At 49.3% G+C, this 22,902-nt stretch overlaps 1 protein-coding gene across 1 annotated transcript; it reads right to left on the bottom strand.

Annotated features, from left to right (window-relative positions):
• Positions 1–2,405: 2,405 nt before the first annotated feature.
• KIF19 (kinesin family member 19) lies at positions 2,406–14,832 on the bottom strand. The gene is made up of 17 exons (XM_074158579.1): positions 14,524–14,832; positions 14,197–14,322; positions 13,306–13,500; positions 12,393–12,545; positions 11,343–11,465; positions 10,542–10,683; positions 9,426–9,618; positions 9,007–9,009; positions 8,212–8,401; positions 7,378–7,654; positions 7,085–7,206; positions 6,115–6,257; positions 5,542–5,647; positions 4,449–4,898; positions 3,893–4,046; positions 3,166–3,273; positions 2,406–2,485 (listed from the first exon to the last, which is right to left on the bottom strand). The coding sequence occupies exons 1-17, from the start codon at positions 14,830–14,832 to the stop codon at positions 2,406–2,408; spliced, it is 2,874 nt and encodes a 957-aa protein (XP_074014680.1).
• Positions 14,833–22,902: the final 8,070 nt, after the last annotated feature.

The raw sequence follows: 22,902 nt of genomic DNA, 5'->3' as shown, positions 1-22,902 counted from the left end.
CGCGGGGCCGCGGCGCAGGCGCCGTTCCGCCCGCCGGCGGGAGGCCCCGGCCCGCCCTGTCCCGCTCCCCGCCCGGCCCCGCACCGCGCCCCGGGGGCCGCCCCCCGGTGAGGCCCGGTCTGGCTGGGGGCTCACCCCGGGGGAACGGCAGCCCCCGGGTCCGTCCCACGGCCCGAGAGAGAGCGGTGGCAGCAAAGGCTGAGGAGAGGAATCTCCTCACAAAGCTCCAAAACGGGGCTGCGCCGCCAGCCCCTCCCCTGCCAGCAACCACAGGAGGAAAGTTTAGGCTAAAACTCATTTTTAAATCATTTGGAGGGTGTGTGGAGGGCGCAGGCCCCAGGCCCAGGGACAAGGAGCCAGCAGGGGACAAAGTGGCAGCATCCCCGCTGCCGAGGGGGACGCAGCATCCTCCATCCCGACTGGCTGGATACAGTCACTTTCAAACCGTTTTGGGGAACAAAACCCAGCCTTTTGGGTTCTAGCCACTCAGCAGCCTTTATTAGGAGCAAAGCATAAAACAACTAGGTACAGAAAGGATAGAAAATGGTGCTGGAAAAGCCCAGCAAGACTTTAAACTCCTTTTCCTACTCATCACTTAGAGAAGAATGGAATCAAAAAAGCCATTAGCCCAGCACGGATAACGAGCACGGTCCCACGTTGCGCAGGAGATGGGCTACAACCTCACCTCCAGCAATCAGGAAAGCTACAACTGATAATTTACAGATTCCAGTCTCCAAGATCTCAGATCCCCAACTTCTACATTTATGAACAGACTTAAAAATGCAGGTTTTACAAAGAGGGAGGTGGGTACATGGCGAGGCTCCCTGCTCTTCACAGCAGTCGTGGCAAACGATCAAACTCTGTTACACAACCTCCCTGCGGCGACGCAGCCTCAAACCGATGCGTTCAGCTCAAAATGTCCCACTCTTGGCATGAAATAGCTCCAAACACTGCAACTCTTCACGGTGATTCAGCCCAAAGGTATTTAGCGGAGACGTATACGCTTGGAAAACTCCCGTTTTCCCTCACTTTTGGTCCTTCGGCGCTTGCAGGTCACGTGAGGTCTTGTAAACAGAGGCTTGGCTCAAGACTTGCTGGCACAGGTTTGCTTTACACACAGGCTGTGCTTATTTTATCTGTGTGTCCTTTTTTTATATCTTTGTTTATGTGAAAAAGTCGGCGTCGGGGGGGGGAAGAAGTTTTCCTGACCTGCCTACTTCGCCGTCGCACCTCTTCCTGCTGCTTTCTGCTTCATAAGGACAATTGGCCGCCTGCTTATGCCAACTTACGCGCTCGTATTGCATCCCTGCTTCAGGGGTTTACGGGATTTTATAAATACAAACAATTTAAGCTTCCTCATCCCCGGAGCGAGCTATCCCTCCCCATCTTGACAGGGAGCAAAGGGAGAGGGAGAGGGAGTGTGCCTGGTGTCACACAGCAAGGCAGAAAGAGCCCGTGTGGAGAATTCTTTGCAATTACTGCAGCTGTAAAAAAGGTTCTTCATCCATCTGAAAATTGCACGAACCTACCTGAGATCCTCATCTTGTGTATTTCAGCAGACCGAGGAGGGAAGCCACTCCTGTTCGGGGCACGGAGTCACTATTTATTCAGTGCAACGGCCAGAACCACTTTATTTGCAGCATATTTAAAAAGCGGGGGAAATACTTTTAAAAAAAGCCCCCTGTGGAGAAGGCTGCTGGCTGGAGACGTTTGTTCCAAAAAGAAAAACAAAACGTTCCCGCGGTTTACCTCCAGGCTAGCTCTTATCGGGGTCTTCACCTATCACCACGCTGCTTCTCCCGCCTCAGTCGGATCTGAAACGCTCTGTAGACGGAAAAGAGCTGGGAGCAATCTCCGGCTGCTCTCACGGCCGCACATCTGCTCACCCAAACAGCATTCCAGGCGCGCGTTACACCTCCCAGCTTCACAGCCCCACACAGGGACAGCGGGGGAGAACGGGGAAGCCGTTTCTCAGGCCTTTAACATTTGGTTTTAATAGTCAGGGAGCCTTTGGGATGCATGGGTGGCATCCACACTTTTGCCCTGGGAAAAAAACAGCGGCTCGGGCTCCATGCTGACATCTTCTGGGAGGCGAACACTGCTGGGAAAATGAGGTTTTCTGCTTCTCTTGGACTCTGTTAACACCCTGCTTGTCTTAAACTGAAGCTAACGGCTGCAGCGCACAGTACCGAGAGGAAAGACTTGCAGTAGGGATATGGGAAAAGTGATATACAACGTAAGAAGTCCCTCTCGCCCTGCTTTTCAGCATCACAACACAAAAGCTAAAATCTACGTTAAGGCACACTCCCCCTGCACTTGATTCCCCGACTTCCAGCAGTCTCAAAATTGCAATCCCTTGGGATTGCAGTCCTTGGGGCTGGAGAGTCCTGCTCCTCCAGTGACTTCTATTTAGGCTTTGGCTGGTTCCCCTGGTGGGCGACTGGCCGCTGCTGCTTTTGCCGACTGCTGGCACCATCTGCAGGCCCTGCAAGCGAGGGGAGATGAAGTGCTCACTCAGGTTTCTCACGCTTCAACTCAAGTCTCATCACCAGTCGAAGCGGGGAAGAGACGAGACAGATTGCCAGGGGCTGCGGAAGGGAGAGCTTGGCAGAGGCAGGAGGATCTGCACATCGCTGCCTTCAGAAAAATCCCAAGGCGACACTCTCGGCGGAAGCAGTGTGTTGTCACCCGGCTAACTAAATTTTGTACTTCACATATGGGATTAGACTAGGATTATGGACACCTCTGAAAATGTTATTTTCTCTCCCTAAGAAGTTATTTTTGGCTAAGGGGGAGATGGAGTGTAACTCATTCTGGAACACTGCCCATGTCATCTGTTGCAAAAAAAAAAAAAAAAAAAAAAAGGAAAAAAGGCTTAAAACTTGGCTGTAAACCCCATACCCATGTGACTGCTTTCCCAACTGGACCGTTTGTGTTGCATTTCCAGCTCTTTAGGTTCAGATTGCAACAGAGCAAGTGCTGAAGGATATAGCAGTGCCTCCTGAGCCAGCCAGCCTGATAATATCATAGAATCATCTAGGTTGGAAGAGACCCTTGGGGTCATCGAGTCCAACCATCTACCCTACTCTACAAAGTTCTCCCCTATACCATATCCCCCAACACCACATCTAAATTTTACCACATCTAAATATTTCACCTACTCACCCTTGACTTGCTTCTGGAGGACCCGTCCTTTGACGCGACCAGCGTTGCTCGGCTGGGTGGTGCCTGCAGGAGCACTGTCTTTCGGCAGCACCTCTCCCGGAGTCCCCTCTATCAAAGACGGGGAGTGCTTCGTTATAAAATCAGTTTAAAAACCACTTTGCAATGTATGAGCTCGTAATAGTTCGCCAAAATAAATTGCAGCATTATAAATCAAGAGTTAACCACTTTTTAAATTAAAAAAATATGTAAAAAAAACTAATTAGCATCAGTAAACTAAGGATGGCAGAATGGGGAGGGATCCTGGCTTTGTTTCAATAGGATTTAGGTACCCGGTTCCCCTAAACTCATCCCAACCTTCTGCATCTGCAACAAGGTGAAGCAGCTGAAGCTGACAGACGGTCAAGTGCAGCCGGTCACATCTTTGTCTCTTTGCTGAGGCTTGGTTTGGGTGAGAAACTCTCTGAATCAGCACCTTGTTGCATGTGAACCCAACTGAACACTAATCCTTCCCCCTCGGTTACAGAGGCATAGCTGAGGCTGTGGTCTACAAAGGATATGCTTCTTACCCATCAAAATCTACTTAGATTATATTTAAAAAAAAAAAAATAAGATCAGATTACTAATAGTTCTGATCATTAGCTTTTACTCTGGTTTATTTCTCACATGACAATCCATCTTTTCCAACAGAGCCGATGCAGGATGTCTCCAGTGGCTCTTTGGCCCCTACCTGAATGGTGGCCGACAGGAACCTTGACCTTTGGGGCAGTGGATACGCTGCTCGTGGCTTTTGACTGATGGAAGAGTCTGTCTCGGCACAGGTGGTTCTCACCAGCTTTGTCTGTACTGGGGCTTGGGGGAGTCCAATGCTTAGCTTTCGAGGTCTGAAAGACACCAAGTTGAGTTAACCTCCGTGGTGAAGTCTCTCATTTCTGATTGTTGCCATGTTCTACCAAAAATATTCACAGAATCACAGAATGATATGTGGTTGGAAGGGACCTCTGGAGATCATCTACTCCAGCCCCCCTACCAAAGCAGGTCCACCCAGAGCAGGTTGCACAGGTGGGTTTTGAATGTCTCCAGAGATGGAGACTCCAGCAATTCCCTTCACACTTGACTTTAGGCAAGTGGTCAAGGGCATTATAGAAGAATAAAGATATTTAACTTATTTCCTCATGCAGTTTGTGCTATGTTTCTCTTACCATATTTAAAAACCACCCCAGCTCCACTGTGTCTATGTCTTCTGCTCAACCCATCCCCATTAGAAAGAAGCACAAAGGACCTACCCAGTGGAAGTTTGGTTCAAGAGAGCGAGATCTTTTCTTTCTGGCTGTCCTCTCAGCGGGCATGTCCTGGTCCCTCCTGTTCTTCAGCATTCCCCTGGCTGGGGAGCACAGCTTGCTGCCAGCTGCGGGATCTGACAGCAAGCTCCCACTGTCTCTCCTCTGACAGTCTGGGGTGGAACTGGCCTCAAGATACTTCAGCTCAAGTGTATCCTCCTCAGAGGAGTGGGCTGAGGAGACGTCGCTCCCAAGGTCCCTCTGTTGGGCTCTGGAACGGCGACTGGCCGCAATGATGGAGATGCTTTTGGTGTTGGCAGCGATTTCCTTCAAGGTCTCCAGGCTGACTGGAAGAGCAGCAACGCTTGCAGGTGACTTTTCCCTACGCAAGTCTAGAGAGGTAGGGGAACGCAGCCTGGGAGTCACCTTTCCTGCAGCAACACCTGTAGGTTTCTGCTAAAAATCAAAGCAATTGCAGCGTAATTTGCTCTCCGTTCAAAGCTTTTATTCTTTTCCCCCTCAAAGCGCTTTCAAACATTTGGAAGACATTAAATTTCACCTGAAATATTGTTATAACAGCTTCTATGTATGGCGAAACAAAAGCAAAGCGTTTTGATTATATATTTCCTGTACAGAGCCACGGCTACGAAATGAGTCAGCCCGACAGCAAGAGGCTGATGAGCTCCTACCTCTCCCTCCTGTTCCAGGGTGCTGGGTGAAATCCATCTCACCAATTTTGCCAAATCAGGGCCGAGGAGATGAATTAATGGCATAAAAGAAGGTGATCATCCTGGACAACACAGGCGCCCTCACACCAGACCACGCGTTGTATGGTGCATCCCTATTTACGACGCCCATCACTCCGCTGGACACGGAGAGGGAGACCCCAGATTGGAGATGGCAGCTAAGCCTTGGCCTCTTAAATGAATCTCAGGCCTGAAAAACCCAAGGTCAGCCACTCTAGGAGTGATTTTGTTGCCTGCCAAGGTTTACCTTCCTCACATACAGTAGATTTAGCTGCTGTGCACATGCTGCCATCACAGGAGGAAGGTGCTATCCACGATAAACGTGCCTGGAATTCAGTCCCTGCCACACTGACCTGCCGAACTGGGCTTTTTGGCGAAGCAGAGAAAGCTGGGCTGAGGTGGGTATCCAGAGACCCCTCCTTCCTACGGGGTGTGGTTTTAGATGATCTGCAACTGTCACTATGAAAAGAATATGCCAAGAGGTTAATAGATGAAATCACAGACCCTTTATCAACAGGGAGAGGTGAAACACAAGGTGAAACACGAGAGCTCTCGAGCCGCGGGGAAAGCCAGGAGCCTGGTAAACGCAGTAATAAAGAACACAGCAGGGAAGGACTTCACGATTCATGAAGGAGAGAGATTTTGTCTCCTGATCCTCACAAACTTTGCTACTTTATTTGGTTTAAATGCTTGCCAGTCAGCAGAAGCAAAGCCAAACATCTCCCATAGCCCTCTCTGCAGAGAAGGTTCCTGCTAAAACAGAGCTGCTTTGCCAGAGCAGTATTCCAGGAAACTCTTTTCTTACAGATTCCAGTTTCTGGAGTTTCTTCCAGTTTGATATCGCCCAGCTTTGGGGACGTAGCTGGGAGCTGGCAGGTCCCCATGCCCTAGAGAATAAGTCTAATAATGAGAAGGATTCACATTACCTGTCTGACTCAAGGGTGATGGAGGGAACGTCAAACTTCACCCCCCAGGGAAGATCCTTCATGTTCCCAGGTGGACCCTTTCTGACCTCATCTTTATTAGGATCCAGCTGCTGACTTACATCCAGAGAAGGGCTGTTGTGGGGCTGCAGGAAGAGGGAAGAATGAGGTCTTCAGCAGATTTTTCTCACTGTAAAGCCCCTCCTCTAGCCCTGGCCCCCAGCCTGTGGTCACAAAGACGCTCTTAATACCTCATGTGCTTTTCCATAGCTCCAGCCACCTGTTAATTGCTCTTCTCCTGTGGAAGGGCACCCAAAGTAGTTTAATTTCTCATATAATAACATGACTAGCAGTAAGTTTATTATTCAAGGTGAAACCCAACTCCTTGTCCTGATCATTCTAGGCAATCATAATAAACAGGAGACGCTGCTGGTTGGACTCCCTGCTGAAGACCCTGGCAGTTTCCTGGCAGCCCCTTAAGTGTCTCAAAACACACACAAGTTTTTCAAAGACAAAGAGGCCAGCAGCATCTTTCCCTTCTTGCATGAAAGGCCTGAGGACCTCAATGACGACTGTGCCATGAGCAAGCAGAGGCCTCCAGAGGGGATGGTCTCCTTCAGCAGTGGCTCGTAGAGTTGCATGTTTGGCCATCTCACCTTTGCTTTTCTGCTTGCCACCAAGCCACAGTTGTCTCTCTCAAATCTAAAGCAAGAGCAACGGGGAGGATGAACATGCTGGCTCATGCGCAGCACTGCCTGGGTCCTTTTCTGCTACTAAAAGCCTTATTAATTCTTCGAGTCAAAGGGAAGGAGAGCGGAGCTCCAGAGACAACATGTTCATAAAACAAAGCTCTGTGCAGCTCCTGACGGGCACCAGGGCCTGGCCAGGCTTTGGGTGGGTGTGAATCTACGGCCGTGACACAAGATGATGGGACAGCATGCATTCTCCGACACAAGGGTCTGCTCTGCCTTACCCTGAGCATGCCGGACATCACCGAGTGCAGCAGAAGCAGGCAGTTCAGCGTCCCCTCCTCCAGCTCGGAGAGATGCAGGTGGTGTAACCTCACCAATGTCTCCGGGACAGGAATGTTCTGGGCTGGAGCAGAGATGGGAAGGAAAAGTTAAAGATCACTCCTGGAGAAACAGCTGAGAACTGTGGAGTCATGACATCCAAGACAAGGTTTCCTGGGTGGACTGTTCTCCACTTTGGCATCAGAAAACAAGGCTCAGAGATAACGACTGAGCAGGACCAAAGGCGCTGCTTTACCTTTTATCAGCATCTGCTGCTGCTGAATAATTTCTTCACAGAGCAGCATGTGCTGCTGCAGTTGCTGGATCACAAAATCCTTCTGGCACAAGAGATTCTCCTTGTACAGTGTATTTGCCTGCAGCTCCGTGTTGCCAAGCTCAAGCTCAAGCTCGTGGGCTCTGCAGAGGAGCCTTAGCACCTCCTGCTGATCCTCACTGGTGATTTGTCTGGGGAAAAACTCCTCCATCTGGGAAGCTTTTTCCTTGGCATTTACTAAGTGCTGCTCCAGCTCTGTCTGAAAGAGATAGACAGGGGGTTGTCAAGGCAGTTCGGCTTCTTGGGATAACAAAGCAGAGCAAATCTCTGCTGTGTCCTTCACGCTGAGATTAAAGTAATAGCTACAAAAAGTATTTTGCTAATTGTACTAGCAGCCACCATGGTTCAGTCATGGCAGATACATCCAGATGCATAGTCCTTGCCTAGAGGAGCTCACAAACATTAACATTAGCTGCCAGAAAAATAATCACTGAAAGTAATTACCAAAACATTGAACAACCAGTGAGTGACAAACCCTAAAAGTGTCCCTGAAAGGGGAAATAGGTTTGTGATTTTCCCTCATCCTAAAAACCACAGGGACAGAGGCAGGATGCAAACATCAGTGTTCCCACACTGCTTCCTTCAGCAGCCCAGAATATTTAGGAGTCCACCTGCAATCCAGGTGCCACGCTGCTTTTGCGGTGCTGGCCCAAGACCAGGAGAACCTCTCTGAGTTACGCTGCTGCCATCCTGCCCCCAAGCACCCTCCGGGCAGAGGTCAGAGTTGTGACCGTAAGGGCACCTTCACCTCCTCACCTTCAGGGCCGCCGTCCTGTGCTGCTCTGCCAGCAGCAGGTTGATCTCTTCTCTTGCTACTGTCACTTCTTGAGGTTCAGGTGACTCCATGGTATCCACATCCCTGTCTTCCTCCTCCGTATTTTCATCTTTCTTCTCCTTTGCTGGCTTGTCATCCTTGCATGCACCCTGAGCCTTCTCTCGTTCCCAGCTGCCAGCAGAAAAAGAAAGGAACTTCTAGGACATGGTGACACAACTCTAATGATGCACGCAGAGCCCTTCATTGTATCTGTCCAACTTCTTCTTGCATGACAGCAGCAGAACTAATTAGTCCAGGCTGCCCTGGAGCTGGGCAAGCCATGCAGAAAAGTGCAATTAGCATCCTCCCATTTGGAAGTCTGTAAGACAGGCCTCCTACGTGATCTTTCCATGGAAAGCACAGTGCTTGTCCGCACCTCAACACAAATTGTTGTCTATTCACAGGTACTTGTTGAACATCTTTAATGTCCTGAAGATTGTTTTAACTACAAATGACCCAAAGCCAAAGGGACTATAAATTTTACAGCAGCATTAGGTGGGTGACTAGTGATAATGAGAGGGAACTGACACCTACTTATAGTTTATCCAGAAGAAAGGGATGCTGCTGCTTTCTCTGACCTGGAGTCATGCCCAGACGCAGTGCATCTAGACGGAAAACACTTCACAAACACAGGGTGACCGGACCACGGAAGAACCAACAATCCCAGTCTGTGCTGCCATCCAGTTTTTCCCATTAAAACACAAGCCCAGAATAAGGTCCAAATAGAGGTGAGGTACCTACTGTTTATCCACTTGATCTTGTGCTTAAAGCTGATGCCAGAGGTAGCTGGTTGCTTTATGGAGCTACATCAGGCGATTGCACTTCAGTGCAGCACCATGTACCGGCTGCATCCTCCTTACAGGTGGCAGGAGGGATTAAGGATGTGTTTCTCGATAGCAGAAATCACCCGTTGCAAATATAGCACCTTAATCTAAGGCTCAGAGTCGCACAGACTTAATCTACCTTAAATCCCTGGGCACCTTTTGCAGACCACCACCCTCCCAAGTTTTTTCTCGTCACGTAGGTAAATCTCAAACCTACATTTGATCTCATCCTTTTGTCATTTTTGTTGGGGGCACCATGGGATGTTGGCATTTCTCATGGTGAGTTTGGAGGTCCATGTATAAATCGTGCTGAAAGCCGAGGAGGTACTCACTCTGCGATTGTTAGGAGGTGCCTGCAGGTATCAACGTGCAGCTCAATGTTGGTGTTCTCCAGCTCCATCAGGCTGCGACGCATCTCCATTTGCTCCCTGAAAGCCCTCATCAGCTGTGCCCTCAAGGTGTTCATCACCTGGGGACTGTGTGTCTCCAAGCCTTGGTGCCTCTCTGCTGCAGGAGAAGACATTTCTGACCTGACCTTAGGCCAGGTAAACTTCTGCCAAGTCCCCACAAAACTACTTTTGGGCCCAAGCCACTCCTTTGTTTATAGGACTGCTTCGTTCTGCAGTCTCTTGAAGTTAATCATGTGCTTAAGAAATCCGATATATCTTTATGACTGTATTATTAGCAATAGGTCTCATTGCTACTCTTTTGTGAGCATTAAAGGGATACTGCACTGCAGGGACACCTCTTCCCCCTTTCCACTCGCCAAAAACAAAAAGGTATCGGTTTTCTGTGCTTGTTACCTAGAAATGACCTTGGGTATTGGTAGCACAGACCTATTATACTCGTGTCTTGTCTGTCAGAGAACTTGACTATTTTTGTTTCATTCCTTGCCAGATTCACTGACAAAAGGAACAATCCCCAGGGCAGAACAATCAACGCTTTAAAAGCTTCGCCCTGCCCCCCTCCCTAGTTTTTTTTTTTTTTTATTTATTTTTGATTAAGTGCAACGAACCATACAGCAGAATTCCGTGTCCTGATGCAGCCTCAGAGCCTGCAGTGACGCAGGCTACAAACTTGGTCACCTCTCTGGAAGAGTCAGGACTTCCCCCAGCAAATGCCACCACTTGACATCAAAGCTCTTCTCAAGGGCAGGTTCGTGAAATTTAACACATTTTAACCTTGGGGAAGATGCTGAGAGGGTTGAATGTGTTGTCCAGCATCACGCAGCACATCAGAGATAGGCTCACACAGAAGAACAGCTTCATTTCCCCTACCTGTCAGGCTGTGTTCTCAGCTCTGCTTCTCTGCAGGCATTGTTGAACCAGCTTCCCCCAGCTATGTCTGCATGGAGGCCCACCAAGTGCTACCACAACACATGCACACGGCTCCTCTCCCAGCTCCCTTCCCTCCAGATACCCCAGAACGTTTCTCGCTCGTGGCTCTACCTTGCAGATCCCCGAGGTCAGCGCTGGCTGTACTTTTCTCTTTCTCCTGGTTTTTCACCCTCTCCTTCAGACGCTCGATCTCCCTGCGGAGGTCTGCAATGATGCTGGTGTATTGGTCAACGTTCCTCAGGTTACATTTTACCTGGTGAGCCAGAACACACGGGCATTTGTCCCATGGTCCCTCATTGGTACAACGGCTGCAAACAAAGCTACGCTTTTGGTTGGAGGGGCCCTGAATCCTGCGGTGGGGAAGAGTTTGCTCTCTTGAGTGGGGAGACTGTAGATTTGTGGTTTTCTCTAATTCTGGGAAATTCTCAAAAGGCAACAGAGAAAAACCAGGGACCTTGTGTCCACAGGGAAAACACAGAGATCCACAAAGTGAAAACCCTGTTATAGATCATTGTTCATCTTCCTTCACCCCACAAACATCTTCGTTTTATTCCTCCTTTCTGCAGCCCTTCAGTTTCTCTTCCAGGCCCAGCATCCCCACTGGGACATTCCCCATATGTTGTCCTCCCAATAGCCATCTTCCACCCATCCTTCCTTATGTTCTGCACCCAGGTCCATGCCAGGCACATCCTCCTCTGCCTTTCCATCATCCTGCTCCCTTGTTTTGACCCTCATATTCCTCTTCTCATCCATGACCTACACAATTTGCTTTCTGCTGTTCCTTTCATCTGCTTTTCTTCCCTTCTGTCACTCACACTGAGTTTCTACACCATCCTGAAGTTTGTTCTCCTCTCGTCTACTACATTTTAATCTCTAACCCCCACCTCCCTTGTGAGTTGTTTGCCCTTTTACCCGCGTCTTGATGTTTTTCGCTCGGTAGGCATAGATCAAGGTCATTCGAGATTCTTCAAAGGAGGTGCTGGCTGGGCTGATATGTGCAATCATAACAGTCCTGCTGTTGCCCCCTAACGAGTCCTAGAGGGATGCAACGTGGATGTGGTTAGTAAGGACACCACAGGGGCTGGCTGCTCGGTGGTAACAACCACGGCTGGTTACCCCTGCAGTTCATTGAGATTCCGGTGAAGAATCCCAATTAGGAGTGAAGGAAGTGCTGGTAAAAGACCATTCATTAGGCCCTTTCTCCATCAACAGCAAAATCAATAAGTAATTAAACTTACTACAAAAGAAGAATTTTTGCAAGGAAATCGCAATTTCCACAGATATGCTGGCAGCTTCTCAAACAGAAACCTGCCTTTTTCTCCAGTCCTTCTCCACACCCCCCATCCTCTAGAATACACATCTGTCAGGCAGCAGTAGCTCAGCACCAAGGCTTGAGGTGAGGTTCATAAGTGACGTTGTAAAGGATCCATAAAACAACCCGTGAAGCAAAGAGCCTGTCTGCAACCTTCCTGATTTCCTATGACAGCACACAGTCGCTCTCAGTCTCTCCTCCTCCTGCCCCAACATCGTCTAAATGTATTGGCCAATTTCAGGCAAATCTTACAGAAGGGATGAAATGTTCAAAGGCAGTAAGTTCATTAAAATAGAAAAAACGTCACACTTATCACCTGTGAGCTTAGAGACACACAACCTGAATCGATAGGATTTTCTTAACCCTTGGTTGGACTAGATGATCTTAAAGGTCCCTTCCAACCCAGACAATTCTATGATTCTATAGGACATCCTTCCTTAACAGCGCAGATGACAAGACAAGAAGTTTATTGAAGAGTCGGCACCGAGTCAAGCCCCGATTGTATTGCAAAGCCCGTGCAAGATCCTGGAGGAGCGCTCCAAGCCGGATAAAGAGAACGCGTGGACATACTCAAGGATGAGCTCTCAAGCCCTGTCTGATTTGAGGGGTGATTCCAGCCCAGCTCCTCGGTGACCCGCGGTGGACAGTACCTTCAGCAGTCGTGTGAGTTTGCTGTCCCGAAAATTAACAAACTGGGCCCGGCTCCCCCCCTTCTCGCTCAGAGCATTGATGCAGTTGCCCAAAGCCAGCAGCGAGCGGTTGATGTGGGCTCCTTCCTTCATCCTCTTGCCCCGGTTCTGCGTCTGTTGGGAGGGAAGACAGACAGACAAAGCACACGCTTCAGAACGCTGGGTCTGTGCCTGGGGAAGCAAGATGTGTTGCATCACCGGGGTCAAGGCAATGCCTCCTGCAAAATCCACCTGAAATTGCAAGGTTAAACCCCGCTCTGAGGCACGTAGGTGCTGGTCAGAGCACATTTCTTGGAAAAGGTAACCCAGCTGTGACCTCTTGGTTCTTAAAAGATAGCTATTAATTATCTTCTAAAGATTATTTCAGAAATTAAGATGCATAACTACAGAATTCCTGGTCTCAGCAGGAATACTGGGTATGTAAATCTCTCTCCCTCAAATCACCTCCCCGAGTTCCAGCATTTCCTCCTTCCCATAGGAGCAAGCTGCCTTATTTTCCACCCACCAGCATCCCTCCCCATTCCACTGGTACCAGCTTTCTCTCTGGCAGCCCAGCCGGTCCCTGCCTAACGGACCTCAGCTTCTCTGTAGACGTGAGATTTGCTGCTCTTTTTTCAGACTTGAGAAAAGGCTGCACCCAAAAGCTGGTTCACATTTTTGCAGCGATACCAGCTGGTCTAATAGGAAACATTACCAATACCATCAAACTTTGTCTATTTTTAGGCTGTCTCAGGTACAAACTACTGCTCTAAAGCGACAGAGAAACACACACAGGGCTGGTTTCCCCAGGGATGAGGACAGCCGTGCAGACCCTGCACGGCATACCAGGGAATCCAGCTTGGTCTCACCAAAAGCTGCCGAGATCCAGCCATACCTGGGCTGCTCTCTCTGACCCCGCCAAGTCGACCATGAAGAGCTTTCCAATCCTCATTTCCTCAGCCATTGCCTTCCTTCGGCTTTTCTGCATCACCGTCACCTGCAGCACGGCGTGTGAGCGGGAGGAGGTCTTGTTGGCAGCAGTGGGCTCCTGCGTGCGCTGCTTGTTTCCTTTTGTCAACAGCTGCATGATCTAAATGACATGGAAAAGCACACAGAGATGTCCTCTCCTGTACAGACAGGCTGAGAGAGTTGGGGGGGTTCAGCCTGGAGAAGAGAAGGCTCCGGGGAGACCTTTGAGCCTCTTCCAGTCCCTAAATGGGCTCCAGGAAAGCTGGGGAGGGACTCTTGATCAGGGAGGGGAGCCATGGGATGAGGGGAATAGTTTTAAACTGAAAGAGGGGAGATTGAGATGAGATCTGGGGAAGAAGTTCTTTGCTGTGAGGGTGGTGAGAGCCTGGCCCAGGTTGCCCAGAGAAGCTGTGGCTGCCCCATCCCTGGAGGGGTTCAAGGCCAGGTTGGACGGGGCTTGGAGCAACCTGATCTGGTGGGAGGTGTTCCTGCCCAGGGCAATGGGGTGGGACTGGGTGGTCTTTAAGGTCCCTTCCAACCCAAACCATTCTATAATTCTACGAAGGCAGCGTGCAGCCTGGGGAGCAAAGCCAGCAGGAGTTTAGCTGGGGAATTCAGCCACTCACATGGCCTCATGGTCAGCTCTTTCCATACAATTCATCACATTAATCCAGTTCCACCAAGGTCCTGCTACACAAGGCCTTTGCTACCGAGTAAGGCACAGGCAATGGGAAAGCATCCAGAAATTTTAAAGCATTGTTGCATGTGAGAGAGTCCCCCTCCCTTTCTCCTCACCATGGACTGTAGCCCCAGGTACCTCCTGAGCATTTGTAGTAGAGACTTCTGTAATTCCTGCTATCTGAATGCTGCCTCTGGAGTCCTCTCTCAGGTCTAAGAAGCCCGAGGATGGGTTCAGAAGGTCACGGATCACTTCGTTGTAGATCTGAGGGTAAGAAACGAGCGGTTGGTGTGGGACTGGCATTGAGTCCTTAGATCTGCAAAGAAGGTTGAGTTGATCCTGTATTTCTTTGGGGTGGGAGGGAAGATTTGAGCTGTACCGCCCCAGGGGAGTGCTGTGTGGTGGTCAGACTTGGACACCCCACTTCCCACAGAGCCCGGATCCGAGGCAGCACGGACACTTCACCTCCAGGTAGGACATGGAGACCGTGTAATCCATCTCCTCAGTGGTAGCTTCAAGGGCCTTGAAGAGGTCCTCAAGAGAGCGGATGTAAATCCCTGGGTCACAGTCCGTCCCCAGCATCGTGTAGGTTTTTCCTGTGCCTGGTAAAGACACAAAGAAGAGCAAAGACGTACTTCCACACAAGCAAGTTTCCACAACAAGTAAAGCCCGGGTTCCTTCTGATTTCTGTCCTTCAGCCCCAAACTTCCTCCAGTTACTCCTGTTTCTCACCCCACAATGACACTGCCGCAGGAAAGACATGGCACATGCCATCCCAAATGGGTAGGAAGAGAACACGTAGATGGGCAGATGGGTAGGTCAACTGCCCACTAGGTGTTCAGAGCTAGGATAGACATATATTTTCATACCATCTGTAGTCTATAGGTGCTTTCTACAGTTGTATCTATTCTCCTGAGACCAGTCTCCAGCGTTGTACAGGTGCCCTCATTGCCACCTCCTTCTTAACGGATTTATCTCCACTGAATTCCACCCCAATTAAATGACTCCTCAAACAGGGCAGCTTTGCTGATACTTTAGCATTAAAGGAAGATCCACACTTCCTGATGAGAATGGTATTTTAATGCTTCAGCCTTGTCCTCAACAGCGAGCAGTTAATTTGCATTATAGCTCATTTCTGGTTTGTGCAGATGTGTTTTATTCACCCGGAGCAGTAGAGCTACAGGGACTACTTTACCTGTTGGACCGTATGCAAAAATGGTTGCATTGTAGCCAGAAATGACTCCTCCTATCAGGCTTTTGGTGGTGGACACATATACTTCCTCCTAGTTCAGTCAAAAAAGCATAAAGTTATGGTCAGGCATAACAGCTGTCCAAACAATCTATACCCAATTGCATTCCCCATGATTTTCTCACTATGTTCTACAAATTTCCTGGGCTTTGGAACTATTTGTGAACCATTTGAATTTTTGACACAGCATCAAAATGAGCAGAAAAGCACAGAGGTTTATTGAATTTTCTAAAGGTAGGCAAGATGTAGGAGCTTACTAAAATAAATGCCCTTAAATTTGATTATTTTCTCGGACTCTGAACATGGAATGCTTTGGTTTTTTTCTTTGTGCCTGCTGAAGAAGGGAGTAAATTCTCTCCCTGACCTTATCCTCTATTGAGGAGTGCCACTGGGCCTCCAGAGATGTCTTAGGCACCATACAAGGGTGCAACACTGAGGTTTCATGTGAAAGAAAGCAGACCATGGGATTGCTTGTGAGATGCAAGGCTGCAGCCACATCATGGTGACCACAAAACGTGGGTGCTGATGGAATCCTCGTCCTGCACCTTCCATCTGTCCAGGAAACATGGCTCAGTGGGGGCACCAGAGCTCCTTCCTGAGCCTGTAGAACAGGGAAGAAGCGTGTGAGCAAGAGCCAAGCAACGTGACCATGATCTCATCCACTGGGGACCTCGGGAGACAAAGCTCTTCGTCTCTGCTCGGGTGTGTTGCGTTTGGGGACTCCTGGTGTGGGAGGGAGAGGCAGAGTGAATACAAAGTATGTCCCCCCGGCTTCCATGAGGAAAACCCTCACCTCCAGCATTGTCACCTTTTATCTAGGCGAGACGTGGCCTCTGGGATGCGCAGTTCTACTCACCTGCCAAAAACATTCATCTAAGCAAGGAAAACGGTTCTAACATTAAGCTGTTCGGTTAAAACGAAGGGGAAGGGTGTTACCTGGGTTGCTCTGTGATCAAAAACCATGTCAAACACAAATGCTCTTTCTCGGGATCTGTTAGCTCGCAGGATGTCATCTGGATCTTCGCTTGGATCCCTCAGGACCACCCTCTGTTATAAGATAAAGTCAGAAGAACCACCGTTATTGTCTGGGCTTGGTTCGGGATTTCTTACAGCATCTCTGGGCCAAAGGGATGTTGTGCTACAGCTCTGCGTGGATAACACCCTCATGTGCACAACGGGGAGGCCGAGGAGCTTTGTTTTGCAACCGATGTCGCAACTTCTGCCCTTTGGAGAACCAGCAGCTGCTGCAAAAATGCTCTGAAGATCCGTTGTGCAGCCAAACAATTGGGCAATCGCGGTGGCTGCAGGGACAGGACACCCAACCGACCCCAGCGCGAGGAGGAGGGGGACAGCATCTCTTACCTCAATTTTTAGCCAAGATTCAGAGTGAGGAGCTGTGAAAGAAAAGAGTTAAGTTCCTCAGGAGCAAAAGCACCCTAAAGTAATCTTCCAGAGCAGAAGGACTGATAGAAATATCTGCATTGCTCCAGGACAGAAACTTAATTCCATTTCTGGCTTTTATTAAGGAAAAAAGAAAGGTGGGAGAGGAGCTGCAGCAGGTTGCAGAACTGGTTCTGTTTCTTTTCAGTCCCTTAGGATCTATTTTAGTTCCTAATTATCACAGTATGTAATTACTGTGGAGAATGGTATTCTTTCTCCTGCCCTGAAATGGCTCGGGGGAGATGCTCAAGCCTCCAGGGGAGGGACAGAAAACCCTGTGCCTCCTGCTGCAGAGAAGCTCTCACTCTCTCTCAGGTAAACAGATCTTTAGATAAGCAATTAGAGGACAGATCAACCACCACTTGACCCGGAGAATAACCCCACTGGTGTGGGAGAGAGACAAGTGTCTTGGACAAGCGCCCATGGGCTTTCAGGAAATCTCAAGACTTTGGTTTTGCTTTTCCTTTTGCATTTCCTGCTACATCGCAAGTGTCTAACGAGCATCTCTAGTTTTGATCTGCAAGTTTTCACTTGCCAGAATGACTTTTTAAAATTCTATAGTTTTCACAGGTCCAGCTCAGGTCTTAAAACCTGAAGCAACACAAGAGTAAACTCCAAAGGGAACTCCTGGTTTATCCTCGGCGGCGGCAGCAGCATTTCCCTGCAAAAGATGGGCTGACACATCACCATGTGCACACGCGAGTGCAACAGCCAAGAGCAGAGCTGGGAGAATGAGGTCACCTTGTTTCCTTGAGGAACTGGCTCTGTAAACACTTTCAGGCCCCTTTTACTAGTCCTTGTTACGTCTAAATTTTGCTCGCAGCGTACCCACGCATCCAAAAGAGCCCTTCTCTTCCGACCTGGGGCTACCACCGTGTCTAACCGGCAGCATTCGAGATCTTCTGCTGTTGCACGGAAGCATTAGAACATAACAAGACACTAATAGAGTCAATTTTGAACGAGGATTAATAAGCAGACAGAAGCACTTCTAAATGAGTTAGGCTGGGAGTAAAAATAGCAGGGAACACGATGTAAATCAAAATACACCAAGAAATCTAAGTACTTCAACTGCCCAGTCAATTAATTTGCTTCCATAATCACGGTTATTTGCATTATTAAGAGAAACTCATTCTCATAGATAGAAGTTACTCAGACTAATGTAATGCACATTTCCTTCCCAGATTTCCATTAGAGAAAATAGATCTCAGGGCAGATGATGCACTTCTGAATAAGCTGTATAAAACCAAAGGCGATATCCTTGCGAGGTTAATGGCTGCTTTAAAAAAAGAAAAGAGGGGAAAAAAAAAAACAAACCCAAGGATGTTTCACCAACAAGGTGCTAAACAAAAATTGCATTTGTAAGATAATCCATAAAGAGGAAAGAGAGATTCATGCTCTTTTTGCTTCTGAGGGCTGTTATCATTTGACTATTGCGTGGTGACAAGAGACAAGATGTATTTCAGAATTAGCGAGCATTCCGAAAGGGTTCAGAGAAAGATCAGCTGAAGCACGATAGAAAATAATGGGATTTACACTGGAAAAGAAGGTAAATAACAAGGACACAGTGAAAATATGTAAATAGACGTAGCAGTGTAGAAAAGGCAAGTCCGGACCCTCCGCAATCCCTGCCTCTTACAAAGAGGAGCAAGAGGTGAAAGGTGCAGAACTGGAGAAGTGACATTCGCAGGGGACAGAATCACAGAATCACACGGGGTTGGAAGGGACCTCTAGAGATCACCTAGTCCAAACCCCCTGCCAGAGCAGGTCCACCCAGAGCAGGTTGCACAGGAACGTGTCCAGGCAGGTTTTGAATGTCTCCAGAGACAGAGACTCCACCACCTCTCTGGGCAGCCTCTTCCAGGGCTCTGCCACCCTCACAGGAAAGAAGTTCCTCCTCATGTTTAGGAGGAACTTATGTTCAAGCTTGTGCCTGTTACCTCTTGTCCTGTCCCTGCGCACCACTGAAAAAAGACCAGCCCCATCCTCTTGACACCCACCCTTTAAGTATTTATAGGCGTTGATCAGATCCCCCCTCAGGCTTCTCTTCTCCAGACTAAAAAGACCCAAGTCCCTCAGCCTTTCCTCATAAGAGAGATGTTCTAGTCCCCTCAGCATCTTTGTAGCCCTCTGCTGTACCCTCTCCAGCAGTTCCCTGTCCTTCTTGAACAGGGGAACCCAGAACTGGACACAGTGCTCCAGATGCAGCCTCACCAGGGAAGAGCTAGAGGGACATCCTGCTGTGTCCCAGAAAGGTGGGATTTGAAAGCAAGTGTTTGCACGGGAACCAGAAGAGCCAGACCTCGTGGTGGCCTGGGGTGGTGGCCGGTGCTCACCTGGGCACTCACGCTGCGAGCGACGAGAGCAGCTCCCTCCTCAGCTTCTGCCTGGTTGAGGGGACGGATGCGAAGAGCCACCTGCGGACACAGCACACACGAGGGGGGTTGTGACTGCGGGGGCCACCTGGACTCACCTGTGAGAGGGCTCAGCTCTGCGCCAGCGGTACCTATAGCTTCTCGCTGCATCTCTTCCGCTGATCCATCTTAAAACCTTAAGCTTAAGACCTGGAGAGTTTAAGAGAGTTTATAAAGTTTAAACCAGTTAATTCTCCCATGATTTGCACTTTTATCTTGACAAATCCTTCCTCCCTCTTCTCCCGTTTCTGTCTCTAACACAGCAAGACTCCAACTGATTGACAGAGAAGGCGGCAGAATGAACTCAGCCGTGTCATTGCTGCTGCCAGCGGGAACCTTCGGAGATGTGGGACCGTGGTACCAACAGCCACGGAGCTGAGCACGCTCACAGACTCCCCCGGTGTTCCCAAAACACTGATTAAAGTCATCCATGACAAAGAAAGGGAATTGCATTTCAGTAAGTACCCATTTTGTTTAATCCCAGGTAACGATCATTATGAGCCTGTTCAACCAGATCAGAGCAAGTTGGCCCTGATCTGTGCAGGTCTCACAGGGCTCCTCGGGAGCTGGAATTCATCTCAGGACTGGAGCGATTATAAAGTAGCAATTAACTGCCAGTGCCTTGTGCCACAACTCAGTCAGAAACACCGTACTCCATTTTCATAGAATCATTTGGGTTGGAAGGGATCATTAAAAGCCATCTAGTCCAACCCCCAACCATGGGCAGGGACATCTTCAACCAGAGCAGGTTGCTCAAAGCCGTGTCCAACCTGACCTGGAATGTTTCCAGGGATGGGGCATCCAACACCTCCTCGGGCAACCTGGGCCAGGATCTCACCACCCTCACAGCAAAGAATCTGTTCCTGAGATCTCATGTAAATCTCCCCTCTTGCGGTTTAAAACCCTTCCCCCTTGTCCTATGGCTCCCCTCCCTGATCAAGAGTCCCTCCCCAGCTTTCCTGGAGCCCTGTTAGGGACTGGAAGGGGCTCTAAGGTCTCCCCGGAGCCTTCTCTTCTCCAGGCTGAACCCCCCCGACTCTCTCAGCCTGTCCTCACAGCAGAGGGGCTCCAGCCCTCCCAGCATCTCCGTGGCCTCCTCTGGCCCCACTCCAACAGGTCCATGTCCTTCTGATGCTGGTGACCCCAGAGCTGGAGGCAGCACTGCAGGGGAGGGGGGGGTCTCCCCAGAGCAGAGGGACAGAATCCCCTCTCTCTTCCCCTCCAGAGAAGACCACCAATTCCAAATCCCCCCTAAAAGCTGCCCTCAGCATCTCAGCTACTAACAGAGATTTGAAAAATTCTATTTTCACCTTTCCATAGCTGTTTTCCCTTTCGTAAACGACAGCAGCATCCCCTTAGCAGCTCCTGACAGGAGAGCTGGCTCTGGTAAAACACTGCATAATGCACAGAAACGATGCCTCATCAGGAGGGCGTGCAATTATTGAAACAGACTTGTTCCACGGCCCCACCAGTCACAAGCCACTAGTTACTATAGGAACCAGATTTATTTTCACAATAACAAGCTACACGTCCATTTAATGAGGGTTTCACGAACAGCTCCCAGTCTCGAGCACTGGAGTAGACGTTGCTGAGTAGTTCCAGCAACAGCAAAGGAACATTTCTTCACCCTGAATATCTCCGAGCACGGGGCGGGCTCCCTGGCTTTGGAAAGCTTTTAATATTGACAAGAATGGAACAATTAACTTGGCTTCATCACCTCCCTGAACTCGTCTGAGTGACACCGTTACGAGCACCTCATTCCCGTGGGCTGAACTCATCTCTGCAAAGCATTTGGAAACATTATCTCAGACACCATAATCCCAAATCCTGCAGGAGGAGCAAGGGATGGTGCAAGTCTCTCTCAGACAGCCTTGACCTCCGGAATAGTCCTGTTAATCCCTGCATTTGGTAGCCCTGGCCACCGAGGGTTAAGAAAACAAACCCAAATAAGCAGCGTGTGGAGACGGGTCACACCAAGTACTAAGGATTTTTCCTGCATTAGAGAGGAATGCAAGGTATTCTAGATATTATTGACTTTATTTCAAGTGATTCCACTTTGAGCCGAGGTTTCTGTGTCTGCCTCGGTCGTGTTCCAGCACAGCGTGAGGGCAATGCTTTGGTTTAAGAGAGAGCCACAGGGCTGTAGGCTGAGGCTTGGGAAAGGATCACGTTTTGGAAGCACTGCTCTTACTGTGATCAGCGGGGAGAGACGCCGAGGTCCTGGAGCAGCAGTGAGGGCTCAGGCAGGACCAATCCCAACTGTTTATTATGAATCTGTCTCTCAAACAGATCCCAAAGAGATGGGCACGCTGAAAATCGCTGTTTAAGGAAGACTAACCCTCACCAGCTGCCTGGTTACCCAGCCTCACCTCCCCTGCTATAGGTTTTTCTCCCCTGTAGGATACTTATACCCAACTTTTGCTTTAAACCACACAGAGCCTCGCACAAAGAGCCAGCCCAAGAACACCTGAGGAACGCCATAGGAAATATACTGGGGCTGGCTATAGCCCAGCTCCTCTGTCCCGTGTCCTCCCCAAAGCCAGAGGACTCACCGTAAGGGGCTGCTCCTTCATGGCCGAGCTGCCGGATGATGCTGGCTCAGGGCTGGGTGGTTTGCCCAGGGAGGTGCACATCATTGGAGACCTTCAGGTGGCTGCAGAAGCAGAAGACTAAAGGGTTCAGAGGCAGCGGCAGCAGCGATCACCTTCCCTAGGGAAGGGAGAAGTGACACCTGCGCTCCTCCAGGTGGGAGATGACCATGGGGACAGCAGGAGGAGAGGCAGCAGTGAAACACCGAGCCCCAGGAGTGTGCCACCAGGGGACACAGTAAAGGGGCTCAGGATAAGCAACGTGACCCACCTGCAAGCCCAAATTTGTTATTTATGTGCAAATCCATCTGCACACCCTTGGTGAGCAGCTCACAACCTTCATTTTCAGCCCTTGAGGATGCCAGATTTCCCCTAGGACCAAACGCGCAGCACAACCAGGACCCACAGCCCTACCAAAAGCTGAGAAAGAAGCACCCAAGCCCCTCTGGTCTCACTCAAGAACTGCCAACAGCCGTCGAGACCGTCAGGAAAGAGTTTGCTACCTCCCTGAGCCAAGCGCAGGCTTCGGTGGGATTGTCACTCCACACACAGGGGCATCACTCCTGCGTTCAGGAAGGCCGTCCTCCAGCGGGTTTAGTGTCGGTCCATTCGCTACAACGATCTACCAGGAAAAACACAACAAGATCACCATCCGTCTTCAGTATTTATTGACAGTAAACAAGTCAAAGCTCATAAAAGTTACAGTAAGGCTTTATTAAAAAAATATTAGAATTTAAGAAGTTAGAACTTGGTACAGCAAGCAAACAAAACTTGCTCTATGAAGTTTGCGTTAAGGACTGTAGATGGTTAAAAGGTCACGAGAACGTTTCTTTATTACAAATTCAAAATAAAGATTGTGAAAGCAAAGACTAGTCCAGGATTATATGAATTGTGTCAGTTAATCTTGCTATTTAAGACCAATAATTAAAAATACTTAGGACAATACGTTAACAGACACAATGAGATACTACCCTACTTAACACTTAAGGTGTTTCTGCCCCCAGCCCACCATCCCATGGAGGTACAACTGCCATGGGAAGCCTTTTTCCCCCTTTCCCATACATTTCTATACAATACCTACAAACCCGCTTCTGCTTTGACCACCCGTCAGAAGCCCTGACGAGGCCACAGGCTGAGAACCGGCAGCACAGAGAGC

This window comes from Numenius arquata, chromosome 14, assembly GCF_964106895.1.
Source record: "Numenius arquata chromosome 14, bNumArq3.hap1.1, whole genome shotgun sequence".
Lineage (NCBI taxonomy): Eukaryota > Metazoa > Chordata > Aves > Charadriiformes > Scolopacidae > Numenius > Numenius arquata.
This window is presented reverse-complemented; position numbering and strand designations above follow the sequence as displayed.